Below are 22,941 nucleotides of genomic sequence, written 5' to 3'. Positions count from 1 at the left end.
AGAAAAGCATTTGAATGGCATTTAAAAACATTGACCATTGACAATGCAGTAATAAGGTGTAAATTGCCCAAATGCAATAAATAAATAGTAATAAAATAAATAGAAGTAAAAGTGCAGTAGAAAAAACAATCCATCAAAGGCAAAGGGGAATAGCAAAGTTGTAAAAGGTGGTTTTAACTTGGGTTTTCATCCAAGGCAGTTCTCACACATCTAATACATACAGTATGTAAAATAGAACCGGATCAGCAGGTTTGGGAGTTTGGGAAAAATCCAACCTGTGGCCTTTGCTGCATGTCATCCCCCCTCTCTCTCTCCCCCTCTCCTGTCCATCTCTAAGCTGTGCTGTCTAATAAAAGGAAAAAAGGCCCCCACAGTGCTTCTTGAAATCCTGTCACTCAAGTTCTGAGCTTTGTATAGTCTTTACTACTACTACTGTACTCTGTTAAGTAACGCGTGGAATGGGTGGAAATTCATAAGACATCTGGCATCATCATCCAGGTGGTGAGTCTGTTCAGTGGTAGGCATGAACATTTTCATTATAGAAGCTGCAAAGACCACATATTGTTGCATATTCTGAAGCTGCAACAATGTCACACAGAGCTCCACAAGATGGTTGCAACATAAAACTTTGAATGCAGCCATTGTGGGCTAAAGGCATCTTTTTGATTTTGCCAAATTAAATCTGTCAGTGTAGGAAACTAAAATATATATAATTTTCACTTTGCTCCCAGGTCCAGGTTACGTGCTTGGTATCCACACACTGCCATAAATGTTCGTTTTGTAGGACACAGCAAACAACCTGATGATTTGATCAAATTAAAAACTCACCATCACTCAACTTTTCTGGAGCTTTTAACCATATCACGCAGAGTAAGGCCAAAAAAACGCTGAGCAAACATGGACAAGAAATCCAAGGTATGCGCACAATCATGGACTCTGTGTACATCTACAGTTCCTCACTGTAAAACTGAGCAACCACCATCTGATGAAGAAGATAGTTTGATACAGTCAATAGCTCCAGAACAATTGAGTAAGTGGACCTTGAGTTGTGATTGTTTTGTCAGCTGCTGTTTCCGAGGTTAAGAATGAACCTCACATTTTTTTAAATGTTTGTTTGTCAGTGCTTGGTACTTAGTTGAGAATGCTGCCATTGACAGAAAAAAATAAATGGTTAACATATTAGGTTGTTCAAAACTGAACTTGGTATGTGTTCAGTTCATGCTGATGTGATATAAATGTACATAAGTTACTAAATAATTGCTCAACACCAGATAAAAAGAAGTTGCTTCTCTCGCACATCTGGCCACACCCAACATTGATCAAGGTGTACTGACCACATCTTAAACTCACTTTGCATTGTTTATTTAGCAGAGTTGTCCAAAATGGACAATACATGTGTTGTACCAAGAATATCTTAAAGCTGATTTTCAACTGTAGTTGTATTGGTGCCCATGTTACAGAGAGTAAAGGTCACTGCAGAAAGCAGCTGGGTTCAGGAAGAAAAAGACATGTTCAACCACAGCTAAAATTACTCTTTAACTAGTGGAACTAAAAACAATGACACAAACATTCTGAGTTAGCAATATCATTTAATCTTTCCCCCTCAGCTTAGAATCACTGTTGTACATAAGTTACACTTTGTTTTCTCAATTTCACAGGTTCATTTTTTCTCTCTTCAAACTTCCAGTTTGACCTCCCTCTCGTATCAAACGAAAAAAAAAGCAGATTGTATTATACAAAAATGCAAACCAATTTTCACACAGTGAATTCTCTTACAAAGTCATAAAATGGCGTAATAATGGCTACATCCACATTGGAGGAAGATAATTCTAGACATTCCTTAATGGAGTATAATATACATATAAAAACTTCTTTTTTCTTGCTGAAATCAAACCTGTACCTTAATTTAAGAGATATTTTACAAGGGAGTAATCATATAAAATAGCCATTTGCGAATTTCCCCCAAAAGTCAGGGAATAAAATGTGAGCCTCAAACAGCAGTAACAGAGTTCAGTGGTCAAGGTCGGGAGTGGAGGGGTTAACTGGTTATGTAAATGAGGGGTAGAGGCAGCAGTTCCACTCAGAAACAAAAACACACAGGAGATTGAAATGAACATCTTTGCTATTTACTATATAGTAAACCACGCCATACGTCATTGTATGTCAGTTCTGCTAAGCTAAAGGCGTTTTAGGCTCATTCAGACCTGCAGGGACCCATCAGGTAGAATCAGCATTGTAATAGTTTTGGTTGACTTGCACTTAGAGAAAGTGAGAAACAACATGACTTGAATAAACACCATTAAATGTTGCCAATTCATGGAATTATAACTGCAGATTTAAGCTGGTAGGCCAATTACTGTAAATAGTTATCAAAGAAGAACAAAGCTATTGTGTGAATGTCACTCAGATACTCTTATAGCTGTTGACTACACATCAGGTCAGATGATGCATTAAAGACTGTAAGACTTGCAGGTCAGCAAATTCACTCAACTATTGCAGAAACAAACAAAAACAAAAACAAAAAAGAGAAAGAAAAAAAGAAACTATAAACCCAGCTAGGTCAACAACATTTCCTTAAAAATAATAAAAAATACATGTTTTGCTTCAAATCATGAGAGATGCGCATTACTGCAGTTTTGTATGACATTTTCCAAAAAGGGGGGAGGGGGGGGGGAGAATCTACTAGAGTCCGTGTGTATGACTCTTAAGTCATGCCAATTCAGTGTTAATCACTATTTTTGAGATCACCTCATGCTCCTAAAGCAGACGTGGTAAAGGAGCACTGCAAGAGAATTTAAGGCCAACCTTTCATCAGATACTTCCTGAATAATCCTCTTGGGGGCAGGGGTGGGAAAAAACCCCCAACAATTTTTCTAATACCTCAACACTATCACCCAGTACAGCACACTTTGAGGGGAAAAAAAAAAACTTAGGGTACATTTTCTACAATACAATCTAGCACACACAAAACGTCTCCATAAATTTTCCAAAGTTACAGAATTTTGTCTTCTTCGGAAGCATAGTCTATAAAGAACATCTTTGTTTGAACACAAAAGATTAAGTGAACACACATCAATGCGCACAGAAGTCCTTCATCTGGGAAAGGATAAAGTCTGTGTTGGCAACCAGTGGACAGAATAAATCAAGAAAAAAATAAAAGAAAATTGCTGATTCTAAGTAGAGATCATTTAATATAAATGCTGCGCGAGTAAAATAAGAGGTGGCACATTAATAGTGCTTTAGTATATTAATGTTTGTATACATACTCATATGTATAGGTGAGCTGTGTACCTAAACAATAAATGTAGCGAGGAGCAGTCAGAGGCTTGAAGTGTGGTAAGAAATTTGAAAAAACAAAACAAAAACACACATCCACTATCATGGTGCTGACAAATTGGAAGAGATGCCCATCTAACAACTCGGATGAGGATGTCGGACACAAAAAGATTTGTGCCTTTATTCATTTGACTCATCTGTTATCAGGGTTTGTCAAACTCTGTCAGTTTCTCAGTACCCCTCGTCTGACCCAAACGAAGGCTCGGCGTTAAACTAAAACGACTTGACCCGGAGCGTCTCATCTATTCTTCAACCGTTCAAACACAAGGACTCGCTAGGTCTCAGCGGCGCTGAAAAACTGTAGCGTATCATGCTAATTGTTTACAAAAGGCAAAGAGCTCCACTGAGCGTCAGCAGTAAACAATTTACATGATGGAGAAAGAGCAAGAATAGTCGGAATGGTGGTGATGATGACATCGAGGTGTAAAAAGAAAAATGTGATATAGTGAACAGAATACCACTTACTAATAAAGATGTTTAAATATACTCAAATCTGCTATTTGAGGACAGATTTTTTTTGGAAAGATTGTTTTGTTTACCCCTCAGTAACCAACACTAATATCCTCAGTTGTAAACACCATTTGTAAAGTGCTGTGTAGCTAAAAACACTACAACAGCACCAGTGATGACTCTGGGTTTCGCTTGGAATTCAACCATTTCCCGACAAAGAGAAGGACATGCGATCAACTAAGCTCTAGAAAGCCTTCACTAGGTAGGCCACACCCCCGAAAATCGTAACAACGTAAAGCATGAAAAAATTTAAACAAAATTTAACAAAAAACACAAGGGAAGGCAACTTCATAGAAGTTAGGAGAACAAATGACAAGATAATCCCAATGGGGAGGCCTTTTGTGTGGCCAGATGAGAAGCTCTGAGGAGGGAAATCCTTATTTACCCTGACGTTAAACGGTCAAGTTGACACTCATTCACCTGACTCCTGAGGCAGAAAGATGTACTCTCTCTCAGCCCGATCATGTGCACTCACCCAAAAAACCCGACTGTATTTTTGAGCGTGCTGCGAATTTCACAACATAACCGGCTAGGACTGGATGCAGCCCCGCAGAGCACGGGCGAAAGGCCGTGTGGCCCGCACTGCATCGCGCCACAACCAAGAGAAGCACATAGTAGATTCCCTTATAGAAAAACGTGGAAAGCTCGTTATCAAAAAGACTTGTTGCAATCCTTAAAACAGAATGCTTCAATTAAATATATAGTATACTGCTTTCAAGTATGAAACAGACATATGATGTGTTCATAAAATGCACTAATAAAATCATACTTCTCGTGGCAGGAGAGGACGTGCATGTGGTACAAAAGTGATGTCTAAAACACCTCGCGTCTCCATTTCAGTTGAATACTGGTGGAATACTGTACTGCTTTTCCCTCCTCAGACCATCTAAATCTGGGCAACCACTTTTTACGATTCTGGGGGTGAGTGCCAAGCAACACACTTGTGCTGTTTCCTACAATACCTTCATAGAAATGTTTCTTAGAACGCATGTGATAGTGCCTATTAATCTGATCATCTGTATCTAACCGTTCATCTAGATGCATGACAAAAAATCTTATATGGGGAGGATAAATGAAATACTTTGCTATGTTTTTGTGTTTATTAAGGATGGAATAGGCCTATATTTTTTGAATTAAATTACAATACCACTGTCAACATCACCACCATTTTCTCTTCCAGATATATCTATTGTGAGCCTTGTTAAATCTATAATCCCGATACAAAAAAAAAACGGAAAAAAAATTAACACACGAGAAATGTTATTATATGCCCTGGTTTCCAGGCAAGGAAAGTCATTAAAAAAAGCTCATTCACAGAACAAAAAGAAAGAAAATTCATATCACGGCAGATACTGCTCATCTTCTAAATAGAATGGGTGTATGTGTGCCTGTGCATGCTTTTCAACTGAGCATCTTGTGTGTGCATATGTGTATGTATGTGTGTGTGTGTGTGTGTGTGTGTCTTTAAGTGTGTACTGCCTAAGAGCAGGAATGGACGACGCCATTCTTCTGCATCTCTGAACCAGTGGCACCTGGATCCGAACACAGGCTCAACGCAGACGTCTTATTGGTCAGTGACAGCATGGACCCGCCCACTGCACTTTCTTGCAGACTGCTGGAGCCGTTTGACACCTCGCTATATTCGGGACAGAGAAAAAGACCCGAGTGAGAACAAAGAATACTGGAAAGAGGTCAGGCTAGTAATGAAATACATGCACATTGAGGAAATATATATATATAATAAATATATTATATATATGTGTATGTGTACTCACCCAAGAGCGAGGGAGATTTCTTCCAGCTGAGTCTTGTGCTCTGGTTGCCCATTCTCTGCAGGTTTCATCTTGTACTGCTGAACATCATGGGCAACTTGGTTTTCCTGGTTTGGAGATGGACAAAATATGCTTAGTTGCTTGAAAAAACCCCAGTAACATATTCTGTTTTTGATAAAATGATCACTTATTGTGCTCCAACTGAACCTAATCAGAGCCATGGCCCAATGATTGACTATCCATTTTGTTGGGGCCCCAGTGGGACATCGAATTTATTCATCTAAAACTGTATTTATGTGCACTGGCACAAGCTCTATGCTGCATCACACATGCTTAAACTAAATCAGGTGCAGCGCTTCGAATCGTGAAATAATCGTGATCTCAATATGGATCAAAATAATCTGGATTATCATTTTGGCCGTAACCATGCAGCCCTAGTGTAAACAGTTAGTTTGAGCTTCACTCTCACCAGATCTTTTTTTTGTACCTCTTCATGATTTTTAATGAATGATTCTTTTGGTGATAATTTGACAATATATCCCATATCTGACTTTTTTCCCCCATATGTGACCCATATCGGAATTTTTTTGATAGTCTGAACGGCACAAATCTGATTTTTTCAAATCCGATCCAGGCCACTTTCATATTTGGTCCTAAATCGGATACATATCTAATGTTTTTAGAAGCAACCTCAGTCTGAACACGGTCATGTCGCATTTCATCCGACTTTTATGTCATTGAAGTGAGACAGACGTCACAACTCTGCGCCGGAGGAGGCGGGATGCAGCAATATCATAATCATCATCATAATAATAATAATTTTATCAGCTCCAACAAATACTTAAAAAATTGATACACAGGCTGACATGTGTGGCATCCATATTTACGTCCGTAAACACAGCGGAATTGAGCAATAAGACCTGCAGTGTGAGACTTTGTTCGCATTTGCATTTTCTAACTGTTAGAAATAACTAAGAAACAAAAATAATGAAAACTTGTGATTGTGGCCAAACACCTACCCGGGTGATTTCAATTTTTTAATAAAAAGGTGCAGGGAACATTTAGCAGAACTTCTATGGTGGACAAGAGTGAGTCAATGAAGTGATAACAGTTACTGGAACAAAGTTATTAAACTGTATTCATTATGTAGAATAAAAACAGACCAGTTTGGGACAATGGTTGTGATGTCTGGGACAGTTGAGAATAGAATTCAGGACAGTTGCAGGACACTGATAAAAAAAGTTCATTCTGAGCCTTGCCCCACCCTTACCAAAGCCATCTCACGGGTCCTCTTGCCAATCTCTCTCTCCACCTGGTGGAGCTCCAGGCTTAGCTGTTCACTGGAGACAGCTGTACTTGCTCCCCCTGCAGGCCATTTGGGCTGTTGCTGGGCTCCTGCTGCCTGGCCCTGGCTGGGCTGCCCAGGCTGTCCTGCCAATGCACTGGCCTCCCTCTGCAGCATTAAAGAGTTACTGGCAGCCTGTAATAGTGGAACAGGAAGTGAAGAGGATGAGTGTGCAATTTGGACATTTCTGGTAATGATTAAATGAAATATGTTATTAAATGTTTATATTTTTTCATTAGTGTCGACTATAATTTTAATATTAACAAGACAGCATGACTGCTTTTATTCGTCACCACATCAATTATTCGAAATAAAAACAGGGCTATAAAAACATGAAATATGAAGCCACCATGGGAATTGAAAAACATTTTATAGACTTGGTGAAATATTTCAAAATCTTAGACAAAAGAGAATTAATCAAGTCAGTTTCTGTACTTTGCAGACCTCCCTCTTGTAAGAGAGCATACACACCTCCATGCTTCGCATCTGGGTCTGTTGGTTGATCTGCTGGTTGACCTGCTGCAGCTCAATCTTTAACTGTTCTCTGTCTGGGGGTGCCATATTTAAGCTGCAGGGGTGAAATATAGTGAGACATTTATATAACTGCTTTCATTTAAGCCACAAACTTTCACTTTCATATGTGTATTTCTGGTATTTTCATAAAAGCCTAATTAGTATTATCAACAGAAAAAAAACAAAAAAACACAGGTCTTACCGCTCACTGAAGTGTCCCTGAGAGGAAGAGGGAGTCTGGTGGGAGGGGTATGAAGCTCCACCCCATCCTACATGGCTTCCATATGTATATTCTGCTGCAGGCAAGGTGGTAAAATGTTTGTCAGAAATGTTTTCATTTACTAATTTTAATAAGAAATAGGATTGGGAGATATGTTAAAATTTTCCAACTGGCCACCATCAGTCTAACAATCAGCGATTTCTGATTTATTTAAATTATTATATTAGAACAAAATAAAATGACATAAGAATTTAGCCCACAAACAACAACCGGCGATGGCTGATATGAAAAGACCATTTTGCCATAATTAAGTTCAAGGGGTAGGTCAATATCAAGGTTATCATCAGTTTACAATTTTTTGTATCGCATATAAAAAGCACAAAAAATAACATAATTTTGTATATTTTAGTCTCAAGCCACCTTTGACAGAACTGTTACTGTGGCAATGCAGCAAGACAAATGCTTCTGAACCGACTGAATTTCAGAAATTACACAGGGTTGCGGGTAAGATGCTGATATACACTGATATTTAATGGTGTTTGTCAGTCATTCATAGGATGTTATGCACATGGTATCTTACCTGGCATGGCCATATGTTTAGAGTTGGGGTTCTGGGGAGTGGAGGCCATGGCCTGCACAGGGCCGGTGGTCTGGTAGCCGGTCTTTGAGGTGCGGGAGATGGCACCAAAGCGTGATACAGTGGGTTGGGGGCCAAAAGGGATAATAGGGTCATCGTCTTTGACTTCTGCACCTCTCCGAGGAGCGTCCAGAGACTGTTCCCTCAGACCCTTGGACTCCACATTCTGACAGAAGGGGGGGAGGAGAGGTTAATATATGGAGAGATCGGAGGAAGAGGCTTTCTTCACTTGTTACACTGCCCTTTGAGTTTTGAGAATCAAAGCTGTATCATTCAATAACAATGCATAATTTTCCCTAATGAGAAAACACTCATGGTTAATAGCAGAGTTATCCATTTGAACTCACCATCATCTCCATGGTGCCAGGACCCATAACATCTTTGGGTTTGGCATCTTTTGTGCCAATGTAGGAGCCAATGGTTTCACAAGACCAGGGAGAGTATTGCCCTGCATAGTCAGGCTCTCTGCATTTCATAATGGTTTTGGAGCTCTCCTCACCATACTGCAGAAACACAACATCCATAGAGAAAGAGGTGTCATTAATACTTCCATGTGTTCACAGTCAACCAATGCCTCTTTTTAACTATTAAACCACAATGTTATAGTTCAATCTTGAAATTAAATGTGTCAAATGTTACGATTAAATGCCAGTGTACTGTCTCAGAGATGTATAAAATTCACACAGTGCTAACCTCTGGAGGATAGTCACTGGGGAACGAATGAGAAAGAGTGGGGGAGGCAGCAAATGGTGGAGGAGAGATGACCTTTCTTTCCTCCAGCTGGGATAACAGCTCCTGCCGACGTCGGTGCAGGTAGTCCAGGCTGGGCTGTGAACCGCTATATGATGGCCCCTAAGACACATACAGAGAATGTTGTTACTGAACTGCTAGGCTTTATTTCAGTGTTTTATAACTAGGATGGCCACACAAAGAGTTAAAGGCAAACAGCTAAAATGACTCACCCTGACATAAGCCCTCATGGGTGGAGGCTGGGCACCTGGTGGATAGTAGCCATCTTGAGGGTATCTATCCCGAGCACTGGGCTCCTGGTGGTAAAGTGAGTTAGCCTGTCCTCCTGATGGTGGGGGAACATCCAGAGGTGCCGGGCTCATTCTGACCAGGCCATCCCTCTGGGAAGGGTAAGGCTGTGGGGGAGGCGGTGGACCAGTGTAGGTCCCGTGGCGACCTCGGTCATGGTGTGGAGGGTGAGGGTAGGAGAATGGTGGACCAGAGTGAGGGGCCTGGTAGGTGCGCTCTGGAGGGCCATAACCAGGGTAAGGATCCTGGTAAGGGGGCCCTGACTCACTGGGTGGTGGCGGATTACGCATGTAATCCCGAGGAACATACTGTGTTGGCTGTTGGTAGGGGTACCCTGAGAAATAAATGGCAGACTATTATTAACACAACTTTCCTAAACCATTTTTATTATCATTATTGGATTAACTTCACATTTACCTGTGGAGTATTGTGGGGGCTCATACTGAGAAGCAGAAGGTGGTGGGCGAGTGTCGTAGCACATCTCAGGGAGCTGTGGCTGGGCGTACACTGGCGAACCTCTGGCTACCACAGGCATGTGCTTCACCCCAGACAGGTGGTCCGTTTGCATCCTTTGGTGGGCCATGGCATGGGGTGGCAGAGGCATGCCGGGTTTGGGCACAGGGTCCAGACTACAGGAACAAATGTCAGTTTAAGATTAGATTAGACTTTATTCATCCCACAACAGGGATGAATAAACCTTTAAAGAAAACAGGACCACAAACAATTAATAACAACTGTATGCCACAGAGTACCATTTGAATTCATTTGGTGGTTTTGTTAGTGAGACAGCATTACACGAAAGTGAAGCATTTCAGATGTACAAGCACTACAACAATGTGCAATATTCTGAAAATATTTCCATTACTAACAAACAGCTGTTTCTATACATTTATTAATCATTTTATATATTCTTTGTTGTTTGCAGCCAAACTTCACTCTGGTTTGTTTCATAACTAAAATGTTTACAGGTCCAAATAAAATGTCAAGGTTCATTCAATCCAAAAAGTAAAAGAAAAATCTGCACTTTGTTTGCCTGTTCTTTGGCTGCCAGTTAATTAAATGCATAGACTTTTATACTCACACATCAGGTGGTGAACCCGGGGCACTGGGACACCCTCCGTCCATCTTCATGGGTTTACGCAACAGTTCATATGCAACTGTCTCGGTGCCACGGGCAATGAGCTGCGGCAAAGAGGGTGCACCACTGCCATTGGTGAGGGGTGAAGGCTTCCGGGTCACTGCTACATCAAGAGGAAGGCCGTCATCTGGCATGAGCCCCCCTGAGCCAGGAAGGCGAGCTGCCAGACGTTTATTCATCTTACGATACCTGACGAACATAAAACGCCGTACAAAATGTATGAGACACAATGGTTCCACTTTAACTGAATTATCCAATTTAAAAACACAAACAATGCTACATGTTGCTATTCATCAGACTCACTTCTCCAGTTCTTCCTGAGAGTGAGCAAAGGTGCAGCTGGCTCCACGAGGACAGCCTCCCTTCTGCTTCATGTCACGACACATGTATGTCTTGTACTTGCTGTGCTGTGGAGGCTGAAGAGAGACACCAAGTTTTATTGAAATAGACAGCACAAATCTATGTTTAAACCCCATTTAAGGATGTTGCCTAGCACACCAACAAACAGAGCTCGACACTCAATGATGGTAATATTAAACATTACAGTGGATGATGCTGCCAAAAAACAGTCGCAATATTTTTTTTTTCACTGACGTTTTAATGATAGTGGTTGGACTATGATCTCCAGTGCACTCTGCATTATCTAAGCAAACACAGAAAAGGATGGGGCCCTGCTCTTTTTGTGGTCCAATGGATAAACTGACCTGTTGAGGGTCAGCTCCTTTCTTGCTGTGGTTCTGGATGAAGTCCACCAGGCCATGCACCACCGTTTTCACTGCTACCAACCCTTTCTCAAGCTGCTCCCATGTGGGAGGGGGAGCATCTGGAGGGGAAAAAAATGGAGACATGAGGAAAAACCTTCAACACAATCAAACACTGGGAGGTGAGATTTGTGTGGGTTGTGTCCAAGAGAACCACAACTGATAGCACAAACAACTTCCTCCACTGGGAGGTTGCAGGGCAGTCAGTTACCAAACAGTCATTCTGTAGTTGTAATGAATTAAGTGCCTTGCTAAGAAGCCTCTTAGCTGGTTGGCTTGTTTGCTGCCCTGAGGGCTTAAACCAAGGCCTATCAACCGAATGACAAGTCAGCTTGGGAAACTTGGTGTTTGAACTTATGTGGTGATCAAACATTTTGTAACAGAAAAGTACAAAACTAATAAAAAAGGTATATGCATGCTCCATTTTTGCTTATCTTTTCATTAAGACCTCATTTCCATGCAGACTATAAAAATATTTGGTCCCCTAAATTCATTCACGATATATGTGAAGCTATTTTTTGTAAGACACTTAAACTGTTGTGCAACAGCTAGACTCTAACCTAGACAGATCATCACATATTCAAGCAACCTGTGCTTCTGGTTTGAAGCCAACTTATTAGATAAGATATAATGGAATAATGTGATAGAAAAGGCCGAGAAGAGACAAAGGTCATTGTTTGGATTCCAACTTAACTGCATATAATTGACTTACTCCTTACATCACTACAAACAAGGATTCCTGAAGTTGTTTCTTACCAGGACTGGGATCAATGTTGGCCAGTAGTTCCAGGTGGGGTCGCAGCCTGTTGAGGTTGGCGGGGTCTCCAGTCCTCTGCAGCGCAATCGTCAGCTCCTGAACACTCTGAGCAAAAGACGCTGGGGTCTGCAGCTACACCAGAAGCAGAAAAAAAAACAGACTAAATACTTTGGGAGGTTTATGGACGATCACATGTCTTATACAGGAACATGCTCTGATGCAAGGAGCTAAGAAACTGCAACGTATAGCAGAATATATAACTCATGTATGAAATATGTTTATATTCATGTGGTAACAAACATTAACAAACATTAGATACAAACAAAAACATTTTGATCTTTCACACACCTTATCTATGATAGACTGCATGTGTGACTTGTGAGACTGATCTCCATATAACAGAGAAGACCACTGGTCAGGTGCGATGCGCAGCCCACCCTCCATTGCAATCTGAACTATCTGAGAGTCATGCTCGCGCCGCAGAGCCTCGTAAGTACGGAACTCTTCTTTCAGCTGCATCAGGGATGAGTCTTCATCACGTTTGGTCACCTAGGTTGCCACAAAGGAAGAAAGAAAGGGTACATTATTTTGTTAGTTATCAAGAGGTTTTCAAACTCACAAAAAAAGCTCTGCAGAAGAACAGAAAAACAGAAAAAAACTGACAGGCAAGGAAACTCTACTAGGATCACTACACTAAACACAGAACAATATTGGATTAGCAGTAATTATGGTCAGGCTCACTCAGATATTGAGGCAATGGGCCCTGTTGTGGAGCAGCACCACATAGCATACACTATTTGTCATAAACCTCAAAAATGTAACGACTTTTTTAGGACTGCGCCCGACTCAGGAAGTTGTTGGTCAAATTGGAATTGACTGTTCAGTACAGAGATTTGCCTTTTCCTCGTGAAAACATGAGATTTTCACATAGAGAAAGTGGAAGAGTGTGTCCTGCTCCTAGCTTAAACAAATAAAATTTCCACAGGCTGTCTCTTTCAAGCTGTTGACAGCGCTGTCAGCTGAAGAGTCGATGACAGTGGACAGCAGTAGAGGAGGTTGTGTCACTGTCTAATCCAGAAGTGGCTTAACTGACTTCACCGACAGTCATCACCAGAGCAGCCACTGCTCCGCTGTCCAGCGTCACTCTGCCCTCTGTTAACTATCACTCATCTCCGCTTCCATCACAGTTAGTTTTGTGGTTTGTGGCTATTTTGAGACATGGTTTGTAATGTTTACAGCCTGCCAAACTGTCACTCTGTGTAAAATTGCGCAACCAAAACACAAAAGTGAAACTGACAAGATGCGAGTGGACTCCTCGATTGATGATTTGAATCACTGACATTTCGGGGGCAGCCCTTGACTTTTTCTTCCCGTTCTCAGTCAGTGACATACCTTGAAACAGGAGGCCCTGTAGAGGAGCTGCACCACATGGCCTATGCTTGTCTTAGATGCCTGTGGGAACCGTGGCTCAAGCCTCTGGACCACAAAGAGAACCAACACCTTCCTGGACAGAGCAGAGCCATCCTCTAGAGCAAGAAGGACCAACTTTAGAGCTTCCTCCTGCATGGCTGGGGGAGGAAAAGCACAAACATATTAAACCACAAATAACCGTTGAAAAAAAAAAAAAAGAAAAGAAAAAAAGTCCAAAGTGGAAAGTACTTTGCAGGTAATGAAAAAGTACCTACCTGGGCCTAGAAACTGACATCCTCTTGCACGGACAGCGGCCCACAGATTGGAGGAGAGCTGCTGTGGATTCTGGTGCTGCAAGATGAGTTCAGTGACAGTTCGCTCACCCAGAGAGCGGGCAGCTCTCATGGCTCTAACCCGTCCCTCTTCTTCCACCAGCTGGCAGTGGACCAGAGTTACCAGTTTCCTCTGCATGGGTCGACTCAGCATGCTCTGGGCCGTGCTGCTCAGACCCACACCTGGTGAGAGATTAGACAGGACAACAGGTAAACTAAAGGAATACACACTAAGTGTTCAGTTTATTATTAGGTACTCATAACTAGATCTAACACAGTCTAATACAACAGTCCTGAGATAAATCCACCGGTTATGTTTTAGAGAGCTTCTGATTAAACTTTATGGTAATTTAGGAGGATATAGTTTGTGGTGCAGTTTAACTTTACTGCATAACACATTGTAGGGTTTCTGTCATTTTGCCTACCATCACTGGTACAAATGGAAACAACAAAATAATAGAAATAGCTGTCAGTGTAACTCAACAGCCCCACATAATACAGCATCCAAAATTATCATCAAGTAGAATCAACACCTACTTAAAGCACAATTAGGGCCCAATGTATAGATCTTTAACTAAAAATAATATGCAAGTAAGTAATATTGCCTGTGTTAAACACTGGTGTATCCTTTCTTCCTACAGACATGCAGCACTCAGCAGAATTGCTCTGACAAGGAAGTGACAATGAGGGTGCATCAAACTGTGAAATTGAGGCAAATATGTTTAATGGAGATGCAAATGATTATATGATTATCTTTCAAACATCATTAAGAATCTGATCGACCAAGTAGGCTGTGAGCAAAGTTGGTTTTGGATCATTAGTGCACCCCCCAGGACATTAGGTTCATCCATACAGGTGTTTTCACCCGTTAGACTTGCTGAATTTCCTTGATATGAGCCTTTGATGTTGGAATGGCACATGTGGAAGATCAAATATAGGGCACAGTACTTTTTTTAATGATATGCCGCAGGTAACTACTACCTCTAACTCGAGTTTACACTGGCTACTTCCTCTTTTACTATCACTCCCTCGCAAACATCTCTTGCTAATCTGATCTGGTACAAGTTTAGCAATAGGGAATTGCATTGAAGAAAACTGCACACAAGTCACTCCTGATTAAACAGATATACTCTTGTTAAAAACTGTTGTCTGAAGATTAAGTTATTAGTAGGCTACAAACCCCTTTGTTGATACCAAAATGGGTCAGGCTTTGTGTTAATCATTCTACTGAAGACTTTATTGGACAGCAAACATTAGTGTTTGCCGTCCAATAAAGCTTGTAGGTCGAACAGAATTTCTACACCAAATGTGTCTAATGAATTTTGACAGGTGGAGTGGGAGAATCAACAGCAATTTATAGTTCCAACAATTTCCGTGTGCTTAAATAAACTATGATTAAAATATCTTATTTACTTATGCTGTCAAACAAGCCCATTCTAATAGTTACAATGAGAAATACAAAATCAATCATATTCAATTTACATGGCCAATGATATGTTCGCAACATATTTACTGCAATTTTAATATTATTGAGCAATTGAACATACTGTGACTATGGGTCTGGGTCCGACCTGTGGCCTTTTGTTGCGTGTTGTCTCCTTTCCTGTCACTCTTCAACTATCACTAGCCACTAGGCCATAAAAGCCCCCCTCCCAAATCAAAATTTGTTCTATTATTTTTGTTAATAAAATGTGAAATGATTTACTATTCAAAGTAGTTCCATTGTGTAATTATAACCACTTTGAAACAGCCATTAACAAGAACTAGGCCTGAGATATGTCTCTGTAATATCTTAATAAAAAAAGTAGTTCTGCTTTTTATTTTTAGTGACTGTTTAACACATTGATTTAAACATTTACCTCTTCAAAGGCTAATCCAACATTCTAAAATATTCTTTATCCCACAAATGACATGAATTACAGCATAGTATAGTATTATACAATAGTTGTATATTTATTATATTTTCAACTGATGATAAAGCCACAAATCTAAATTATGTGACGTATATGCAATGTGTAATTTATGACACCTTGGTTTTTGTGTGTTTTTACAGGAGAAGTCCTTTTAACAACCTAATGATGTCATATTCACAACTTTATGAGTGGACAGTTTAAGACAACTCTTGATGAGTTGTAATGCTTAGGTTTTTAAAATTGTTGGCCGCTCTGGAAATTACTGATTCCGTTTTTTTGGTGGCGTTTTCTTTGTGTTGACACTGACATGCAGAAAACAAAACCGCACTATTTTTGTCCACATCCATTAACAGTCACCTAGCTGCAGTTTTGTCACATCTTAAACCATGTGAATGCCAAGAATATTGTGTAATGGACTCCCCATGTCAAAAACAACCTACGGTAATTTAAAAGCAGAAACAGTGTCAACGGATCATAAAAAATAAACTCTAAAAGTAACAAGCATGTGTTTGTGTGCATGGTAAGTACCTCTGGTGTTGCTGAGAGGTTTGAGGTAGAGGGCCAGCTCCTCCACACACTGCCTGGCCTCCTCATAATGCTGCGAGTCCTCTGGACTGGTAATCAAGGCAACTGGCTGAACCTTAGGAACCTGCAGGAGAACCGGGGGGGATAATTAGGACAACCCATTTGTCATCCTATTGTCTCTTTGTGTGTGTCGGTTTAAGTGTCTATGCACGAATATTTAAGCAGAAAAGTGAAATGGTGTAATAAACACATCTTGTGTAAATATTTTGTTTGTGCTGCAAACGTCTAAACATCAGTAGCCCTTACTACATACTGAGACAGAATCCTACATTTAGAATAAAGGCAATCTGCATTTATTTGAATCCGTCTAATATAATGATAATATTAACTGTCATTCCACTTTCCTGCTCAGGCGGTGCCGATTTAAATAAGCATCAGGAATTCAAGGAAATCAAAATGACTACCATCTTCACTTTAAACCTTAAGCTACTGATCAAAACAACCTGCAGCTCTGAGGCATTTACTATGATAAATGATATTGTTTTCATAAATGACAGTGGTACAGAACGATCATAACAACTTCCATTTCTATAAGGGGACATCACTATGATTGATTGTACCCTACTAACCTGTTTGAGCACAGATATGCAAGGCACTCAGCTAAGAGACAAGACATCCCAGCTTTAACTATATCAGAAACACTACAGGCTCATAGTCGATACACTGACGTTGTCCATTACTATATCGTGTATACCTGGAATCTTGGCCAACAAAGCCAAAACACCATTAGCTGTGCCTCACCCTGTTGGTCAAACACTGCCTCAGAGAAATACAGCTTATTGGTGGTGCCAGCACTCAGTTAACCAACAGAATTAAAGTCATTGCACAATGACTGGAGTGTGACTCATAAAAGGAATCTCCAAGCTATGTGCATCATGTAATAGCCTGTGCGTAATGCTCTAATAAAGCCCATAAACAGTACTTACAGAACACATCATACTAGATAATACAGTGTCTTAAACAGTTCCACGACTCAAACACAACACAAAGCGCACCATGAGCGGTTATCCTTCACCACAAGCAAGCATCAACAAGGGCTCTGTAATATATGCTGTCAACAAACAAGTGTACAAACATGCAAAGACACGAGTCTTACCTGGCCTCCCACCAGTTGCAACAGGGCTGTGTTGACAGGTAGCTGCTCGATGTCTGTGCTGATGGCTGTCTGGTCAAAGGGACAGGCCTTACGGTGCAGCTTGTTCAGGCACATCTTGCAGACAGTATGCCCACAGCCCAAGCTGATGGGCCGGCGAACAGTCTCCTCAAATGTCTGTGTGCAGATTGGGCACAGCAGGAACTCTGTCCATTGTGGTGCTTGCACTGGCATGGTTATATGTTGATGGGACGAGTGTGTGTAAATGTATTTAAGCTTTAACACAGAGAAAAAAAAATCAAATAATATATATATATAATATATGGAAGATTCCACTGGAATCAAGATTTTTTCTTCCGAACTCAATCGTTCTTAAATGTTCTCACACATTGTGGATTTTGGATCACATCGCGTGATGAATACTGCAAAAGGAGAAAGACAAAAGTACATTAAAATTGTGCAAATATTCACCAATTTTGCATACAAGTTAAAATGTAGCTTTACAACGCTTACTATCTTATATTCCAACAGTACCTAAGATAATCTTAAAAACATGGCTGTGTTGAGTGTATTTGCAGTTAAACACAGTGGAATGACAAAGTGGGTTTCTCGTGTGGATAATAACGCTACTCTTTACAGGGAAAAATCCAAAATCTATCATCGGAAGTCTATTTGGCTTCGACTACTCGCAGGAATGCGTTCTTCGGCCGTATTGTAAAACAAAACACAAAAGAAATCAGAGATGACACAGCACATATTTGTACGATATAAAGAAAACAAGCGACGGAGAAGGATCAAAACAACTGCCGTGTGGCCTAGAAGAGCTGGTTACCACTATGACTATGGACAAAGGGTCCTGAAGAGGCTAACAACCAAGTCCCTCTGCGCTATCTAACTTGTTTTAAAGCGAACACAGCTAATACGATTGGGTAACATTATGCTGCGAACATTAATTTTAACCCTGCTCAACGGGTTTACCACCATGCTCATCTAAACGTCTGAGTATGCGCTCATTAATGTTAAATCTGAAATAAGGCGATACGTTGGCTAGCTAATAGTAGGTAACGTTAGCTCACTCTTAGCGAGCTAAGCTAATGGGTGGCTAGTCTGCTAGGTGCGCTAGCGAGCAAACGTCGTCCGATAAAACAAACAATTACTAAATAGTCGAAAACCTATCACTGGTTAGTCCTTATACGGCCATTATTGGGAATATAGATGTGAATATGACTCCGGGACATGAGTTGCGATCTCGTGTGTCGGTCAAGGAACCGACAGCCACAGAAGAACCACAGTGACACTGGAAAGAGGAGCCATGACTCTCAACTGCGAGATTATGTAACGCTAGCCTCCGAAACTACACAGCAAGCGAACTGCCCTGAAAATACATCCAGCTGCACCAGACACGCACATTTACTCGTGTTCCAAATGTTCAGACCCATCGCAGGATTGTGTTTCGGTCGCATTTTCCGGAGCACAGTCGGCTAACAGCCTAGCGAACAACCCGTACTCCTGGTAGCATGTAGCCTGTTAGCTAGCTAGCCACCTCGTTAGCAACAACTAACCATAGCTATGCGTCATTAACGTGACTTAAAACCAAACCTGCAACTTCCACTCTCAGTTCCCAGCAGAACAGATACACCATTATTGTCGATGCTACTCACTCATTCCAAAAGACTTGGAAGATTTTCATCTTTCTTTAGGAAATTGTTGCGATATTTTCTTGCCATGTCGACTGTTGCAGCTGAGCTGCTGCCGAGGTTTGGGGAGGGTGTCAACTCGACAACAGACTCGCTAGCCGGTTACAGCTAGCTGAGCAAGATGGATGTGTGTGTGTGTGTGTGTGCTTGCGCGTAAGTGTGTGTGCCAACAGCGCCCTCTGCTGCCATTGGACCGCATGCACAGCCACAGCACAAAATTGAGCAGCATCTGCCAGTCTGATCACATCTGGGGATTGTGACAACTGGCAAGCAGAACATTGTCCCAATTAGGCTGACCGTGCACGACTGCGAGTGTGTGTGGGTTTATGTGTGTGTGTGCGCGTGTGAAAGCAGACACAGAGAGAGAGAGAGAGAGAGAGAGAGAGAGAGAAAGAGAGGGAGCTGGGATGAATTGAGATAGAGGGAGGGATCAGCTGTATTGACAAATAAGAATCAGCCGACAGTTGTTTTTACGCTGCACAATTTGGCCTATATTCTCAAAAAAAAAAAAAAACAACACATCACAGCCGATATTCTTACATCAGAGCCATCGAATGACAAGACATTGGGCCCATTAAGTGATTTTAGTTTTTATTCCTCCTCCTTTTCATTGGCTTATTATTACTGTGTGCAGGCAGTCGGTGTGTGCTCTGTACTTACGCAACAGAGAGCTTCACTCGGAAACGGGTTCGCGAGGCAGGGGACGAAATTAAAGCAGGCATTTTTTTATATTCCATTTTTGTCTAATCCCACTGATTTCTGAAGGGATTACCGGACCAATCATGATTGAGAGGCCGCTGGCTCGCTTGGACCGGGAGCTGTGCACACAGTGAGTGGCAGCACTGCACGAGGATCTGGAGCAACATTGGGGAATGTTATTTGGTTTCCTTTTTCTATCCGGAGGGGAAAGTTGCTCCGTCTTCTTGATCCTGTTGGCGACCGACCTGATGATGGTGCGCGCTGCGAATGTATCTGCACGGTTTGGCGCAGGTTTTTTTTTAAGAATGAATGGCAACTTAGCCACATTTGTGCAGTTGCACCTGGATTTGTGTTAACTTTCTCGCGATGGTCATCGCTGGAATTGTGTTTTAAAGGGGACACCATCTTCACTTAATATACAGGTACAGTGTTCATTGTGTGTAAGGTTTATTTATGTAACTAAATATCTGCTTTAAGTGAATGTGCTGTGAAGCTTAATTTGTTCATAACGTTAATTATATTCTATATTAAAATGGCCTTTTACCAAGGTGTTGCTCGTTTGATCAACAGTATATGACACATTTCAAATATTTAAATTTCTTCACGCTGAATTATTGATTTTTCTCCGCTTTTTTATTGAATGTGTGGCTGATTCATAGAGAAAGTTTCGTTTTTATTGTATATTCTTCAATATGTTTGGCAACACACATTGATGATATTGTTTATTTGTGCAGGGGCTCAGTTGCAGGCAGCAGTTGCTTATTCTCATTCTAAAGGATTATCCTGTGCTCTGCAACGTAATCAGTGGATAAGGCAACGTGACTGAATCCACATTACATATCTCCTCACCAGGCAGATCACGTAGTTAGTAGCCGGTAACAGAGATGTAGAACAGTTTTAAGAGACATGGTTTTGTCTGCATGTGTTTTAAAAAAAAAAAAACTTTTTTACCTGTAGGATCCGTCTGGACTTTGCTGTGCATGAGCAGCCAATGGAGGAAGAGAAGGTGGTTGATCATATCCAAGCACAATCCAGCTCCCCTATACCTGCCGGGCTTCCCATTAATTGGGGACTCATCACTGGCCCTGTTCAGCCTGTCTTCCCAGCACCCTCTTTGAGCACCCAGCTTCCTCCTCCACAGAGTTCGGCCGTGCACGCACTACAAACCAAGGTGAAGTCACTCACACAGAGAAGGACAAGAGGGAGAGACAGGGAGAAAGAAAGAGACAGGTTGGACACGCAGGTCTTAGTGAGCAGTCCAGTTGGGCAGATTTCGTCCGATGTCCATCTCAGACAGAGGCCCAGAGGAAAGGGTCAGGGATCTCTGCCTGCCACCTCCTGGCGATCAGGCGCTGCGAAGGTCTTGAGCAGCAGTGATGAAGAGGAGGAGGTTGAGGTCCAGGTCAGGTTGGAGATCCACAGCCCTCCAGCTGAAGCACGAGGAGATCAAGTGTTCCAGGGGGGAGAGAAAACTGAAGAAGAGAAGTCACAAAGAAATGAGATTCACCCTTGTGTGCTCAGAGAGGGTACCAGTCTGGAGAGCCTTCTGTCTGATAACTCAAGCAGCAGTAAGGATGAACCGTCCCCTCCTCCTCCTCTGCCCGTGTTCTCCTGCACTCCTGTCACCACCCCTGCTTCTACATCCTCCAATTCATCATCCACCTCTTCCACGACAACCAGACACTGGGCACCACCCAAGGGCTTCTGGAGAGTGGCACGCCCTGAAACATTGCTTCTAAATGGTGTCGGCCCTAACAACATACCCTCCACTTTAACTGTTAGGGACTATACTCAGATAGAAGCACTGGCAGGGCCTCAGAGGAAGCCTAAAGCAGCTGAAATAGTCGCCAGGAGCGATACGGTGGATGACAGCGATGTGTCCTTAGAATTCAAACACTCAGACAGCGTGGAGTGCTACCTGGACAGGTGTGAGCAGAAGGAGGCAGAGAGCAAAGGACTGTGCAGTTCAGACAGCTGGGAGAGCATGTCTTCACAAAGCGGGGTACTCTCTGCTGATGAGAAAGTGAAGGTGAAGCAGAGGGCCTACGCAAAGTTAAGGGAAAGACAACATAACTGCAGGGAGGAGAGAGAGCAGAGTGAAGGAGAAAGTGCCAACTATTATGAAGACACAAGAGTGGATTGTCAAGGTGGGTCTCTTGAGGGAAATGTATCCAATATCGAATGTAAAAATGTTGGAATGAATTGGTTGAGTCATAAATAAGGCAAACGCTTGACTATTGCATGGTGATGCCATATGCAACAATTACTTTAGATCAATGTTATAAAAAAAGGAAATAATATAGAATCCATGTTTGGCTGTTTGTTTGTGAAAAGGGGGTCTTTTACTTTGTATTGACAAATACACATCACATGACCAGGAAATGCTGTTTGCCATTCCTTTTTCCATAGACAAGTGACACTGACGATCTGAGGGCTCCCAAACTTGACTAATTGTTCAAAATTAGACAAAACTCTGTCAAGAAGAAAAATTAAATACTATCTAGGGTGAGTGAACTTTTAATTTTCATCATTAAAAATCAGTTTAGATGTGGTTGGCTTTTTGTAAAATGGTAACATGTATTTGTTGCCATATGGCAACTATATGTGAATATGGAAGTGATGTGGTGTGCATTCAACCTATTGGACTGTAATTGAGTTATATAGCACTAGGCTACTCTGAGACTATGTTTACAACTTTTGATTGCATTTAAAAGGGGAACACTTTTTTTAATTTATATTTTGTAATTTCTGACATTGTGTAACTGTAATGTGTTATCTGGATTAGAAATTATACCACTGGAAATCAAACTACAAAAGGAATTGCGGTATCCCACCTAAATAATATGTCCACTTTTGTCTACATTTCTAGTTAAAAAGTTCAATATATAAACAATATTTTTTCCTATTAGATAATATATTGTTTTACAGGTTACAAATACACTGGGCTATATAGTCTAGATAGTATGGCAATATGAATTGTAGGCAGTATTTTGCTCCATTTTGCCAGTTTACATATGCCGCTTTTCATCCATAGTACACGTAAACCAGATGTTTTTATGGGAGAGGGAAAGCGAACGGGGCAGGGTGAGCTGTTCCTCCAGAGGAGAGTGAGGATGAGATAGTGAGCAGTGATGAGGAGAATGACATTGACATGAACCTGGATGAGAACAGTGACAGCTCAGAGT

The 22,941-nt window shown here is 41.4% G+C and overlaps 1 protein-coding gene across 2 annotated transcripts; it reads right to left on the bottom strand.

Annotated features, from left to right (window-relative positions):
* Nucleotides 1–1,569: 1,569 nt before the first annotated feature.
* rc3h1b (ring finger and CCCH-type domains 1b) lies at nt 1,570–19,159 on the bottom strand. 2 transcript variants are annotated; one of them, XM_035670753.1, is made up of 20 exons: nt 19,022–19,159; nt 17,364–17,782; nt 16,211–16,331; nt 13,713–13,952; nt 13,420–13,595; nt 12,376–12,576; nt 12,027–12,159; nt 11,214–11,332; nt 10,813–10,925; nt 10,453–10,698; nt 9,789–10,000; nt 9,296–9,705; nt 9,027–9,185; nt 8,681–8,836; nt 8,277–8,499; nt 7,679–7,772; nt 7,435–7,531; nt 6,889–7,098; nt 5,622–5,725; nt 1,570–5,482 (listed from the first exon to the last, which is right to left on the bottom strand). In XM_035670753.1, the coding sequence occupies exons 2-20, from the start codon at nt 17,592–17,594 to the stop codon at nt 5,326–5,328; spliced, it is 3,402 nt and encodes a 1,133-aa protein (XP_035526646.1). In that variant the 5' UTR covers nt 17,595–17,782; nt 19,022–19,159; the 3' UTR covers nt 1,570–5,325. The 2 variants fall into 2 exon arrangements, with proteins under 2 accessions (XP_035526646.1, XP_035526647.1); XM_035670754.1 differs by lacking the exon at nt 19,022–19,159 and having other exon boundaries at nt 5,326–5,482; nt 7,679–7,769; nt 17,364–17,594.
* Between the last annotated feature and the right edge of the window lie 3,782 nt (nt 19,160–22,941).

Source organism: Morone saxatilis, unplaced genomic scaffold (genome assembly GCF_004916995.1).
Source record: "Morone saxatilis isolate NCDOM2014 unplaced genomic scaffold, NCSU_SB_2.0 Contig23, whole genome shotgun sequence".
Classification (NCBI taxonomy): domain Eukaryota; kingdom Metazoa; phylum Chordata; class Actinopteri; family Moronidae; genus Morone; species Morone saxatilis.
This window is presented reverse-complemented; position numbering and strand designations above follow the sequence as displayed.

Bases quoted from the DNA above. Each gene is read 5' to 3' on its own strand.
- rc3h1b (XM_035670753.1), bottom strand. From the start codon at position 17,594: ATGCCAGTGCAAGCACCACAATGGACAGAGTTCCTGCTGTGCCCAATC. The intron at 12,160-12,375 runs GTGTGTGAAAGA...CTTCTGGTGTAG, and splicing joins TGCAGTCTATCATAGATAAG to CTGCAGACCCCAGCGTCTTT. The intron at 8,837-9,026 runs GTTAGCACTGTG...GTGTTTCTGCAG, and splicing joins CCAGTGACTATCCTCCAGAG to TATGGTGAGGAGAGCTCCAA.